A 14,288-nucleotide genomic window follows, 5' to 3' on the forward strand; every position below is an offset into this window, starting at 1 on the left:
TTATCACAATTATTAAAATGGTTATCCATTATGTGAGCAGCAAACACGACAATTAGGGTGTTCATTTACCATATTTGGTAAATTGTTACAATGCCAAAAGGCATAGCATAACTGGCCTAAGTCCATATGAGATCGTCTACGGAAGAAGAATGCATTCGCCCTTGGACTTTGCATGATCAACTGCCGAAATCAGCAATGAACACGTAAGGGATATAGCACGCAAGCTACAGGAAGCATGGAGGGAAGTGGAACAGTGAAACCATCAATCCTTTCTTCAGAAAGCAAGGCAACACAACCGCCAAGGAGCAGTGCCACAGTATTGAGTTGGAGATATTGTGGATCGGAGTAACGTGGTGTTAAAGAAGAGTCAAGTCAAAAAGTTTAAGTAGTTTTCGAAAGGACCATATACAATCTCGGAGGTGTTGTCGTCAGCCACTCTTAAGCTCCAACTACCCTTTTGTTTGATTGTTGTTCATGTCAACCATGTAAAGCCATTTATGGGTAGATTTCCTGTAGTATCGCAAGACGACGAGCACCGAACGAGAGGCAGACCAGCTGTTCTCAAACCCAGGAAGTGAGAATCGCGAGGTTGCAGTCCAGACTTCGAGGCCGAGGCATCGCCACATTCCGAGCGATCCTGTTCCAGACACCCCTACAATGTGTGTAAACGTGTGTGAGAGCAATGTGTGTATTTATTTCAGCCATGTGTTGTGAAAATTTTGTATTGAAGCTATTACACAAGTGCACAAGTGAAACTAAACCTTTTATTCCACAGGTTACCAAAAGAAACTTATTTACTTTATGGTCATTGTTAACTCTAGTATTTAGAACTAACTAACCAAGTTAGTCCGGTACAGATTCAACTAACCTCTCTAATGAAATTATCGTATTAAAGAATGCAAAGAACTATTACTAACCACACAATTTTCATTGAACAGATTGTAAAGTAATTTATCTCACATTTCCACATAATTCGCAATGAAACAAATGCAAATATCCAAGAACTATTCCAAGGATTAAATGCTGTGATTGCACACTTAGGTTTAAACACTCTTTTGTTAAGGATTACTGATAGTTTATCAAATGCTGGAATTGATGCCCTTAACTTAAAAACAGCCTTAGAAAGTAGTTCTAATGATTGTTTGAGCAGTGTACTACTACATCCAGGACAATTTTTACAGATCCTACTATCAATTGAACGAAAGCTAGATGCAACCTACACTATGATTCATCCTGTTAACTCTTACAGTTTATATGCTTACTACAAGTTAACCAGCACACACTCTTTAATGACTGAGGATGAATTAACTGTTATTGTTTCCATTCTCATTGCTAGATCAAAGCATAATTTTGAAATGTATAAGATTTATACTTGCCCCGTGAAATGGAGACAGGCAAGTATTCATGTAAAGTATATACAGAATTATTATCTACTGATCAGCAAGGATCAAAGATATTTTGTGTTCCTAAATGAAAATGATTTGCATGTGTGTAAATGTAGTCATAAGTTAATTTGCCCTGAATAGGCAGTATTCTTAGACAGTAGAGTGTACAGCTGTGAGAAAGAATTGTTTATGAATCATCGCCCAAGAGATGATTGGGCTAGAATTTTAACGCATCTTTATCATCCATTTCTTCAACAACATTCTGAAGGTATAATTTTCTCATTTAACTCCACCCTTGAGGTCAGATTTACATGTAAAAATTGTGTACACCTGAGCTACCCTTTACACTCAAATTGAATTATGGTGGATTAATCTTGAATGCCACACATTGTGATTTATCATGCAAACTATTTGATATGCCTAGTGTATTGACAACTACATTTCATGCAACTGGACATTTGCCATTAATGAGAATGTCATCTGTTTATTACAGTGATTCATACATATTAACGTATGGAAAGCATTCCTTATCAAGGTTTTCTGAAGACAACAATTTAAAGGATATTTATGAAAATTTGATTTCTTCCAATAATGAGTTAAACTTCATCGAAGCAGCAAATAAAATTAAGTCCTTTGATTCATCCAGTAATGCTGATGCATACTTGATTGTCAATATTGTGTTTTTATTGCTTTTATTAATTTGTCTTTTGTCAACAGCATTTGTCATCTTGAAGGCACACTTCTCTGTACCGAACATTACTGTGTCTGCAAATGAAATATATGTTTCAATGCCTTCCGAGGCCACAAATGGCGAAATAGGTTCATAACGCCCAGGAGGTCGTTTTAAGCCACCTATGGTTGCCCTTTTCCTCTGTGGAGAGTGACGTAAGGGTCTACGGGTTGCACACAGCCGTACGATACGTAACGCGCTCGCCAGCCGGCCTATCTGGAACGCTGACAATTTGCTTGGTCAGTACACGTGTGTCCGGGCAGAGTGTGACACAGCCACTGGTCGCTGTCTGCAGCGAGCCGTATTAACTAGAGCGGCCTCAGGCGTGAATATGTCTCTTTTCTTAGTTCACCATGGAGCCTTTCAATATGACTGTAATTAGGATGTCAGACATAGTGATGAAGGGTGCACGTTGCGTGCATGTTTTATAATCAGCCTTTGTTAATAAAACTGTTTAAACTACTTCTTGTGTTCGCATACTGCTGTACTTCAAGGACTCACCGCTTACCAATCCTGACAAAATATTGGTGTAAATCATCATCCAGGGCAACAACACAAACTATCCCCTTATACACATATATTTTGGTGAACAAACTGTACCGTTTGCAAGCCAAATATATCCACAACCACCGATGGAGAGCACAAAATCACGTCAACCAGCTTGTGGTGTGTGCTTACGGCACTGTCTCTCGTGATATGGGATATACCATTTGCATGGACGTCAGTGTTACCTGCTTCGTCCCAAGTGCCGTCAGCTTTAGTCTTGATCCATGGATAATTTCCCCTTTTGATCATAACGATGTGGAATGTGTCATTTTACATTCACATCACAAATTAATCTGTAAATACAGCTATGTTCTGAACATTTATAAGTGTTATTATTATTATTATTATTAAATATGAAGATGAGAGTTGGTAAGTCTTATCCACCAATTTTTACACACTACAATAACAGAAATATGTCTACATGGGAAACTTTCCCAGTTTTCAAATTTTACTGTACTATTTGTTCAGACATTTTATGTCACTGGTAAATGATCAAATTTTTTAACTGCAGCAATGTGCAATCCTTTTAATGAGGAGTAATGAATGTCATTCTGATATTGTAATTATATACATCATTGTTCCTCTTGAACTGCAGTGGATTATTTACATCAATCTTCATTAGGGAATAATATAGTAGCAGTCAAAATGCCAAATTCCTTAACCAGTTATTTACAATATGATCATGGCTGAGCATCACATTTTTGGGCAATGAAGGCTTTTTAAAAAAGGTGAGTTAGTCCAATTATTATTCCATATGACATTATTGAAGGAAAATATGCAAAATATTTCAACTTACTGATTTACCTCTCCCCAGGGTTTGCAATGATTCCAAGTGGATTTGCAACAATTCCAAATGTGACTAAACTAAACTCTTTTAGGAGTTCTAAAATATGCTTTTTCCAGTTTAAATTCTCAATATGGAAACCTAAAATTATTGAAATTTTCACCACATTTATTAATTCCTCACCATATGTTACACTTATTGTTGTACCCTAGATGTGCAGAACCGAATAAAAATTGAAGGCAAGGCCATTCGGAGAAAACCAATGACACTTAAGAAAATTGTTTACTATTTCTTCTGTTGCTGTATTTATGTTTGCATCAATTACAATACTAGTTTCACCCACAAAAGGAACTAATTCTGCTTGTATCTTACACGGAAAATGGTTTAGCTGTATAACGAACAATGAGGGAGCTAAGAGTGAGCCTTGGGGAGCTCCCTATGCGATTTCTCACCATTCAGAGGAATCTCTGCTGATTACGTTGGTTGAGTTACTAAGCACAACAGTCTGCATTCTTTTGGTTAGATATAGTATCATCAATCAGTCAGTTACACCATCAGTGATTCTTGAATGGATCCGCAACTGAAGACAGGGTTTTTATCAGCAAGAAACTGAGAGTAAGTAGAATGTTCCAACCAATGTCTACGAAGACTTCATGACTAAGTTGGGAAATAGTGTCATGTATCTGTGTCACCTCTGAATGTAGTGCAGCATTCAATGAAAGTTACTTGGTCTGCCATAATAATGTGTAACTTACTTTTCAAAGTCCTCTTGCAAATAGGTGGAAAGACCCATTCTTGTTTGTATACACAGTTCCAATCAATCACTGACAGCAGTCACATCCACTACATACCGGGTGATCAAAAAGTCAGTATAAATTTTAAAAATGAATAAATCATGGAATAATATAGATAGATAGGTACAAATTGACACACATGCTTGGAATGACATGGGGTTTTATTAGAACCAAAAAATAGAAACGTTAAAAAAATGTCTGGCAGATGGCGCGTCGTCTGGTCAGAATAGCAATAATTAGCATAACAAAGCAAAGATGATGTTCTCTACAGGAAATGCTCAATATGTCCACCATCATTTCTCAACAATAGCTGTAGTCGATGAATAATGTTGTGAACAGCACTGTAAAGCATGTCTGGAGTTATGGTGAGTCATTGGAGTCGGATGTTGTCTTTCAGCATCCCTAGAGACGTCGGTCGATCACGACACGCTTGCGACTTCACGTAACCCCAAAGCCAATAATCGCACGGACTGAAGTCTGGGGGACATGGGAGGACAAGCATGACGAAAGTGGTGGCTGAGCACACGATCATCACCAAACAACCCCATGTCGTTCCAAGTATGTGTGTTAATTTTTACCTCTCTATCTACATTATTCCGTGGTTTATTAAGTTTTCAAATTTATACTGACTTTTTGATCACCAGGTACATAGGAGTGATAGAGATTCATTGGAAGACTCCCCTTGGAAATGTAGAAAATCTGCAAAGGAGATAGGTTACAAAAATCTCATTGGTCTGACACCCACACCAGAAAGAACTGATCGAGGAAATAGAGAGCATCAAAAGAAGATAAGTACATTTTGTCAGAGGTTCATTTGTTAGTGTGGAAATGTCACAGAGATGATCAGCCATACCAGTGGCAGGTGCTATAAAAGAAGCTTTCTCCATAATGGTGCAGTTTACTTTAAAATTCTGCAAGTGTAGGTTCATAAAATATTCTACCAATGTATCACTTCCTCCTACATATATCTCACAAACAGACCATGAAGGTATACTTACAAAGATTCAAGCTCACACGGGGGCTTATCAACAATATTTCTTCCTGCAGGCTATTTGGGACTGGAATAGGAGAGGGGGGTGGGCGAGGTAGCAGTAACAACAAAAACACTGTGTCACACATACTTAAGATGGCTTGGGAAGAGCAAAGTTTGTAAGCTCACTATCGAATCAAATAACTTGTTTACACCCATACTTTGTAACTATTTCTGTAGTGGAAGAGAGAATCTTTCAAAACATCATTATTTATATTTTACTCATCTCCCCCCCCCCCCCCCCCCCATCTGTTACAATGGATACAGTTACTGCCCATGGAAACTTTGGCAGCTTTCTCCTCCTTTTTCAAGAGACAGAAAGATTCATGTTTTACGTCTGAATTCTAGCCTTTGAAATGGGAAATATTTCTGGCCCACCTTGTCATCTTATTCTGATCATTTACATTTCCTGCATACAATGTATGTAGATTGCTGCTAAGCAACTGCTTCATCACCACACATAGTGGTGTGCAAATGAGGTGAGGTGTAGTGTAGTGAGCTTAAAAGATAAAAGAAATGTAGCAGCCATATACGAAAATGTAATTTAATGTTCTTTTGACATAATACTTTACAACATGTTCTAGTACAGAACTGTGTATGCTAAGTGAAACACAGAGGCTTATACTTAACAACAACTTGATCATTTTCAATCATTACTGACACAATATTTTTTATACATGAAACACATCAAAGGATATCTGAATGTTATATCACAATTATTTAAAGTATTCAACATGCAAACAAACTAATCTTATCATGTTGACCTTAATTCTGTAAGCCAAAGAAGATAGCAGGAACCACACTTTAAGTGGAATCTTAGTCATTAAAGCCGATTAACCCAGAGTATAAAATATTTTCAACAGGAAGGGATTCATAAGGAGTTTGACATAGAATACCTAAAACTGAGCATACACTAAAATTTTTTTATAAATACAGATCTATTTGTTAAAAAATCTATGCAATTAATTGTCAAAAGAACACATTAAATTATGTTGTATATACACTTACATACATATATGCAATATAAAAATATAAACAAATAACATAATACTTTTCAGTTACTTAAAAAAGAAGAGGAAAAAAATAACAGGAGGATGTGGAAGAGAAAAACAGATTAAAAAGTTATCCACAGTTGCATAAAAATTGACAATTTCGTTCTTTAAACCTTATTCATGGATTAGAATATCTATAATATGTAACACATTTCTTTCATAAACATCATCAGGCACCTACATGTGCACTTTGTCTAAACTTTGCCATTGTAGCCAGATGTGTGGTCTGAACAAAAAAATATTTCTCCCCCTGATACACTTCACACCATCACAGTTTTTCACAACATGCACTGCAGAGTAAATTTTACGATATATATCATTCCACCATCAGCTGTAATAATTTAAAATTCCTAGTCTTAACACACCCTAAAATTTTCCAATAAGAATGGCAATATTAACAAATTATGACAATTCCAGTCAGTTAGTCTTTGAAAATCTTTGTAGATACAATGTTCGCTGTGGACATTCTTTTATAGCTCCTATATTCCCTCACTAGTGTCAAACTCTTTCTTATAATAAATTAATCATCCTCCACTTCTGCCTCCTGGGGGCGAACATACAAGCCACAAAATTTCAAACTGTGATGTCCCATAGTGAAAGATTGCAGGAAAGTCATCCACAGTGTCTACAACTCATATAAATCCATAGGAGACGGAACTACTGAAAGGGAATTTAAGCACCACCAGCCATTCTGTCTTCCCAGAACTTTACATTTTTCTTAAGCGCATTTTAGTTCGGATATACACACAAATTCCCACTAAATAATACTGTTCCTTAGTTTAGTGATGAAAGTTCTTATTACAGAAAAATTGCAGTTAGTGGTTGAATTATTTGCAGATCAAATGTGAAGAATTAATATAAAGATGGCTCCAGCTCATATCTTACACTCTGTTTGATGAGAACACGTGACTAATTTGCCACAGCAACCCATGGCTCAGGACTTTTGAGGCTATTCCACAGCCGATTTAAATGCTCAAAACATTACTGTGGGGCAGGAAATTTTAACAGTTTTGATAAAACTCCAAAACTTTGGTACCAGATGGCATCACCACCTTCACTTTGTTTTTATATCTGTAAACACTAACATACAAGCAGCTGGACTTCAGAGCTCAAAGATCCACGGCTGATACAACGGAGGTGTGGCACTCATTCCAATAACTGTACGCAGATTCCCAAACGAAGTGTGGACAATCTTCACCCACACAACCCTCCCCACAGAATAATTTCTATAATTGTGTAAAACACTTAAGATGTGATGGGCCTTGAACTGACAAAATTTTTCTTGCTAGACTAATAAGGAACATAAATATTGTAAAAGATAAACAGTATTGTGATTCTGTCATGTTTCCTTCGTTTAAAATAATAAGAACCACAATTTCCTTTTAACTGAATTCTTAATGACATTTACTCTTGTGGTGTTACCTATCTTCCGTGACAAAGACGAACTTAGTGAGAATCTGTAACTGTGTGTTGTCCTTTGCAATCCTCTAATATGTTTTGTCATTATGAAGTACCACAATTTATGAGTAATTTCACACTGGGATTGTAGAAGATGAAGATAACTGACCATTCTAAGCAACTGTTCCACACTGCTGAGTGAACACAGACAGGCTTTCTGCTGCCAGAAACGCATACGCCTGGGCGTCCAGACTCCACCGCATTCCACTCTGCTCATTTCTTCTTGCGGTCCGCTGTGCACTTTGGACAGAACCACTTGCCCTTCGGTTTTGTCACCAGACCCACGCAAGCAAAGTGGAACCACTCTATAGGACACTGCAAGCACACAGACACATTTACTAGAATAGTGAACAAGGGCTACTGCAAATACAAACAGCACAAAAATATATTTAAATTAATGACATCACATTTTTTCTCCAGCTCTCCCTGGAAGTGTATGTTCTGAAAGTAGCAAGTGCAACATCAGTGAAAACAAAAATACAATTACATGGAATTTAAACTGAGTTTTTATCAAAAGAAAAAAGAAATTGAAATTACAGGAATGTAGCTGGAAGACTTGTTTCATGCAGCACACAAATTTTTGTCTACATAAACACTCAAATAACACTGGGTGTAGCAATGTAACTTCCCAATTTCAAAATGTAATAAAATCCCCTTTATAAAGCAGAATTTTTATATTTATTTTTAATACCGTAGGTACATACTTAATGTTTTGTTTAACACAGTTTTGAAAATCATATCAGGTAAGTAGCACCTCCCCACTGTCCAGGTGCGCCAATGTAGCTTCCTTGGTACAACAATATGAGAAAAAGACAGATTACTACACACCAGTGAGTAGTAATCTATCTTATCCTTATATTGTCAATGTAATTTCCTTGTTTAACACGGTCACCATTCAAGCTGCAGCAGCCACAGCGGGACAGGAGTGGTCTTATTCGACAGGTGCAGTTCTGAAGTGTTGTCCTCTTCCAGGTCAGTCAATATTATGCGTCGGAACACTGAGGAGCCTACTTTTTGAACAGATGCTGTGTCACACAACCCAGCTCATCATTCGAAATCGCTCAAACGCAATCCCGTCGGTCCACGTCCTGGACTGGAAATCAATTGTTACACGGGTAATCACGTTCAGACAAACCGCGAGTACGACAATAAGAAGCATTGGAGTCCCTCAGCCCATCACATCATGTGATAGCATTGAGGCAGTGAGAGGTTCAATCTTGCAATCCCCACAGCATTCTGTGTGCAGTCAAGCATCTGTCATTGCACTTTCCGATTACTGAATAAGGCAAATTCTTCATTATCATCCATGGAAGTTGGCGATTGTGCAGAAGCTCTCTGAAGGTGACCCCAATTCTTGGAGGAAAACAAAAACACACACACACACACACACACACACACACACACACACACACACACCACAAAGCACAACTAGCACACACATGACCACTGCCTCTGGCTACCGAGGCTGGACTGTGAGCAACTATGCATGATGGGAAAAGCAATCTGTGTGGGTGAGGTAAGGAGGAGTTTGGGGGGGGGGGGGGGGGGGGGAGAGGGATAGTGGGGGACAGTAAAGTGCTCCTCCTACCCACTATTCTTCCCACCCCCCTCGCAGTGGTATTCCGCTGGCTACTGAACCCACAAAATATCCTCACCCATCTCTATTCTCCCACTGTCCTCAACACATGGGTCATATACCTGTAATAGACCTAGATGCAAGACCTGTCCCTTACATCCTCCCACTACTACCTACTCCAGTCCGGTGACAAGCATCGCCTATCTCATTAAAGGCAGGGCTACCTGTGAAACCAGTCATATCATCCACAAGCTAAGCTGCAACCTCTGTGCAGCATTATACGTGGGCGCAACAGCTGACAAGCTGCCTGTCTGCACGAATGGCCAATGCCAAATTGTGTCCAAGAGTGTGCAGGATCACCCAGTTGCTGAACATGCTGTCCAACACAATGTTCTTCACTTCAATGACTGCTCCGCAGCCTGCACCATCTGGATCCTTCCTAACAACACCAGCTTTTCTGATTGCAAGATGTCCTACATTATCTTAACTGCCCTGGCCTGAACCTTGCTTAGTCACTGTTCTTCACCCTGCTCCCACCCCAATACTGCACAACCTTCTATGCACCAATGCACACACAGAGTTTCTTTCCCCTCTTCTCCTATCTCTTTTTTCCCCCTTTCTCTCTCCCGCCTAGCCCTCCCGACTGCACCTAGCTGCCCTACCCTGTCCCAACAATGTCTCAGAATGCTCCCACAAGCCCTTCCCAGCACCACCCCAGCCACCTCCTTACACCCACCACTCTGATTTCTTCTCCAATCAAGTGCAGCTGGTCACAGTCCAGCCTCAGCAGCAAGAGACAGTGACCATGTGTGTGAGAGCTGTGAATGCTGCAGCTGATATTACCCTATATTTGTCTGACCAGAAATCCTCACTCCTATCCATTTCACTTCTCTGAACTTTACTATAACTTCAATGGGCCTTTGCATTCCCCTTTCCACACTTTCTAGTTTCCCTACCACACTCAAATCTCCAACATTCCACACCCTGACTCTTAGAATGTTAAACTTTTGTTGGTTGTTCAATATTCTTCTCTCGGTGACTATCCTTTTGGCGGTCCCCTTTGAAGACCTCATTGGGAGACTAATCCAGAGTCTTCTGCAGTGAAGAGATCATCGTGACACTTTTTCAATTACTGGCCACAAGTCCTGTGGATACACATTATGTGTGTGTAATGCAGTGGTTCCCACTGACTTCTGCAGTCTCATACCATCAATCACTGCTGATTATTCCGCCTTCTAGGGGCAGTTTCCCACTGGAAGGGCAAGAATGTGTCCTGCTACTATGTCAGTTCCTCCGCCCTTTTCAAAGAGGCCATTGGCAGAAGAAGGGTGACTTCTTGTGCCAGAAGTCCGGAAGTGTTTGCCCGCCATTGCTGACGATCTCTATTAAAAATTTAAGCAATAGCATTGTTCAAATCTGGGACCCAGGATGATTTTGATCATTGACTCATTTAAGTACAATTACCTTTTTGGTTACCAAGATAGCTCCTCAGCAACAGTTCATTAAGTTATTTATTGCCCCCCTCCCCCACCCCCTCAAATAAAATAAAATAAAATAAAATAAAAAAAATAATAAAAAAAATAAAAAAAATGAATGGATGAAAATTATGAAAAGTCTTAAAATTGGCTGTGAAACAGCAACATTGCAATTCAGAAAAAAAGCCAATCAGTTGCAAATAGAGGTTTATTTTCCCTTTATTTTTAATATTTGTAAAAATATCTTCTCCGGAAGTATTGGCCCTATTACAGCACATGATCGCTCCTGAAGAAGATATTTTTACAAATATTGAAACCATGGCCAAGGGATAATAAACCTTTATTTACAACTGGTTGGCTGATTTTTTTATCTATCCCAAAAACTATGAAATTCACATATTGTAAGAACTCTATGGGTCTCTAGCAAGTGAAGTATCTTATTAATTTAATTTGGATCTGGAGATGCATTTATTTTTTAAAGGGGCAAAATTTCCACGCCTTAACAAGTTTCCCACTTGAGAACTGGCAAGCAAAATGCTTTGCACAACAGAAGTGTCAACACAGTGAGAGCTCTCATCCCAGTAGTATAAAGATGCCACTAGTAGCATTGGATGAAACAGTCAGCCCACTACCTGTCTAGTACCTGCTACTTTAAATTGGACTACAGGGTGAAATGAAGGACACGAATTTAATCTGAAGAGCACACAAGACTGACAGTGTCACTTGCGCAGAATCTAACACAATAATTGAAAATTCAAATCGGTCAGCAAAGTATGTGACATCAGTAGTGGGGCACACCAAGAAAGGCGAGAGGTTTCAGGTCCGAATACCCAGCCGACACACGATGCGAAAGCAGAAGCGGTACTCACATCGGGGTTGTCGCAGCCGATCATCTCACCGTAGGAGACCTGGTGGCAGAGGCAGTAGGTGGGCTCGTTGGGGTCCACCGGCATGTCCAGCACGTCAGACGGGTGCGCGATGCCCGCCAACGCTGCTGCCACTGCCGCACCGCCGCCCAAGTCCCCGCCGTCGCCGCTGCCTGCACCCCCTGACCCTCCTCCGCTCCCGGCACCGCCGCCCGCACCGCCACCTCCGCCCTTCTTCTGTTTCTTACGGGATGACTTGACCGTGCCGGACCCACCGTCGTCTTCTGAGGATACGCCGCCACGCTTCTTGCTGCGCTCCTTGTCCCTCAGCTTCTTCCGGCCTTCTGTCAAAACGAGGTACACGGTTAGGGCGACTGGGACAGTTGACATTTCACCGACAGTTTGTGTCAAACTGGTTGGCTGTGTTATTTCTCCACTGAAACGTATATATGGTTGCTGAAAGAAAGCAGCATTCAATATTATAAGTTTGTGACAGTTAAGAAGAAGTGTTCAATCTGGACTAGGCACATGTTTATAGCAAGATGAGGTGCTACCTGAAAGTCAACAGCATTTGAATTTTGTGTGCAAATAGTTATAAGTGTAAAGTGTGGTGTCCTCCAAACGAATACTAAAAAGAATTCATTAAATTTTGTTACACAATAAAACGCAAAAGTTTAAAGACCGTCAATTAAACTAAATACCAAGGGATTAACATTAAGAACAACTTAAATTGGAACCATCACACAGAAAATGTTGTGAGAAGGGTGATCTATAGATGTGGCTTTACTGGCAGAAATCTCTGATGATGCAGTCTACTGGGAACTGTATACTATGCTTGCCCGTCCTCTTCTGGAGTACTGCTGTACAGTATGGAATCCTTATCAGACAAAAAAGCCTATCTATAGATACAAAATTAAAACACTATAAAACAGTTACACAACCAGAAATAACGTACGCAGCTGAAAATATCTTCAAAACAACTAATACAGCAGAAATTGACAGAATACTAAAAATAGAAAGAATAATAATTAGGACATGGATAACAAACAGTATAAAATAAATGGACACTTGAGAATAGCATCAAATGAAACAGTATATAAGAAAATAGAACCACTCGTGAGCACGATCAGGAAGAAACGCATCTCACTCTTTGGACATCCGATGAGAACTCCAGAAAACAGAATTAGTAAAAAAATAATACAAAAATTGTGGAATACCAAGAGTGACATTAAATGGATCACAGAAATTAAGGAAGATATAAAAGAACTCCAATTTACAGTAGATGACCTAAAAAACAACACAGAGAAGACCAGAATACTGGAAGATCCGCAAACCAGCCTACAAATGAAAATCAATAAAAGGAGTACAGGGAGAGTGGTCTGAGATGAAGAAAGAAAGAAAACATCTGAAAGAATGAAAAAATATTGGGCAGACAGAAGAGCAAATCACCTTTCATATAAGAATAGACTCTAATAATTATATTTCCTAAATATCAATATAATTTCTGTTGAGCCAAATTGTAACCCTGTGTAACAACTTCTTTACAACTTTATATTTTTGACTTGAGTGGTCCACTGAAGGCCATAAAATATATAGTAAAATAAAAGATAGGATTGACAAACGACATCAAAAAATATCATGATACAGGAGGGAGAGTTTCACGGACATGATACACAAGTTCCAGCGGCAATCATTAAAACGAAGGCAAACTGTTTAATCTGTCAGGAAGCTTCATATCAGTACCTGCCCTGCTGCAGAGTGAAAAATTCATTCTGGAAACAACCTCTCCCAGGCAGTGGCTACACACGCCTCCGCATTATATCATTTCTTCCGCAAGAACTTGTCCCGCAAGATACACAGGAGAAATTCTGTGACTTTTGAAAGGTAGGAGATGAGGTACTGGCAGAAGTAAAGCTGTGAGGATGGGTCGTCAGTCGTGCTTGGGTAACTGTTGGTAGAGCACTTGCGCACAAAAGGCAAAGGTCCTGGGTTCAAATCCTGGTTTGGCACACAGTTTTAAAATGCCAGGACGTTTCAGTCAGAAAAGTGTTTCAATTACTCTTCTGCCAAACACACAAGTGTCAATTGCGTAGCAGTTATGTGGATGTAGAAGCACCACTACACCACTATTTGTCTTCCTGTAACTCCTACTTGAATCAAGAAGGAAAATGGTGATGCCCTGAATGATCCGACCTGTTATTGGTGAGCACATTTCTATTGTCATGCTTCTGTCAGTTTGTGGTTTTGTAGTGGTTGTAAGAGCAGTGTACCTGTATAAAATTTAGTTTTAAACTTGAGCAAACTGCTGTGGAAACACACCAACCATTGAATCAAGCTTTATGAGACCAAGTCAGGTATAGAATTATGACTGGTTAAAGCATTTCAGAAATGGACAAACATTGATTGTTGAATGCCATTTCTGTCAGCACTCAACTGGCATCTAAGCACAACATGTTGAGAAAGTGAGAAATGTGATTCTGCAATGTCATAGACAGACCGCTAGAGACCTCTGCAACACCTTGGGAATAAGTTATGGCATATGCGAATATACTGTGTCAGAGTATTTTAACATAACAAGACTATGCCGAGTTA

General features: G+C 39.4%; 1 protein-coding gene across 1 annotated transcript in view; it reads right to left on the reverse strand.

Moving 5' to 3' along the window:
- Window positions 1–5,799: 5,799 nt before the first annotated feature.
- LOC126295415 (inhibitor of growth protein 5) overlaps window positions 5,800–14,288 on the reverse strand; it is a 32,723-nt gene continuing 24,234 nt past the window's right edge. Inside the window, exons 4-5 of the mRNA XM_049987894.1 lie at window positions 11,700–12,040; window positions 5,800–8,094 (exon numbers count right to left, since the gene is read on the reverse strand). Coding sequence (XP_049843851.1) covers window positions 7,993–8,094; window positions 11,700–12,040 — 443 coding nt within the window. The 3' untranslated portion in view covers window positions 5,800–7,992. The remainder of the gene's footprint in view (window positions 8,095–11,699; window positions 12,041–14,288) is intronic.

The sequence above is a fragment of the Schistocerca gregaria genome, chromosome 11 (genome assembly GCF_023897955.1).
Source record: "Schistocerca gregaria isolate iqSchGreg1 chromosome 11, iqSchGreg1.2, whole genome shotgun sequence".
Classification (NCBI taxonomy): domain Eukaryota; kingdom Metazoa; phylum Arthropoda; class Insecta; order Orthoptera; family Acrididae; genus Schistocerca; species Schistocerca gregaria.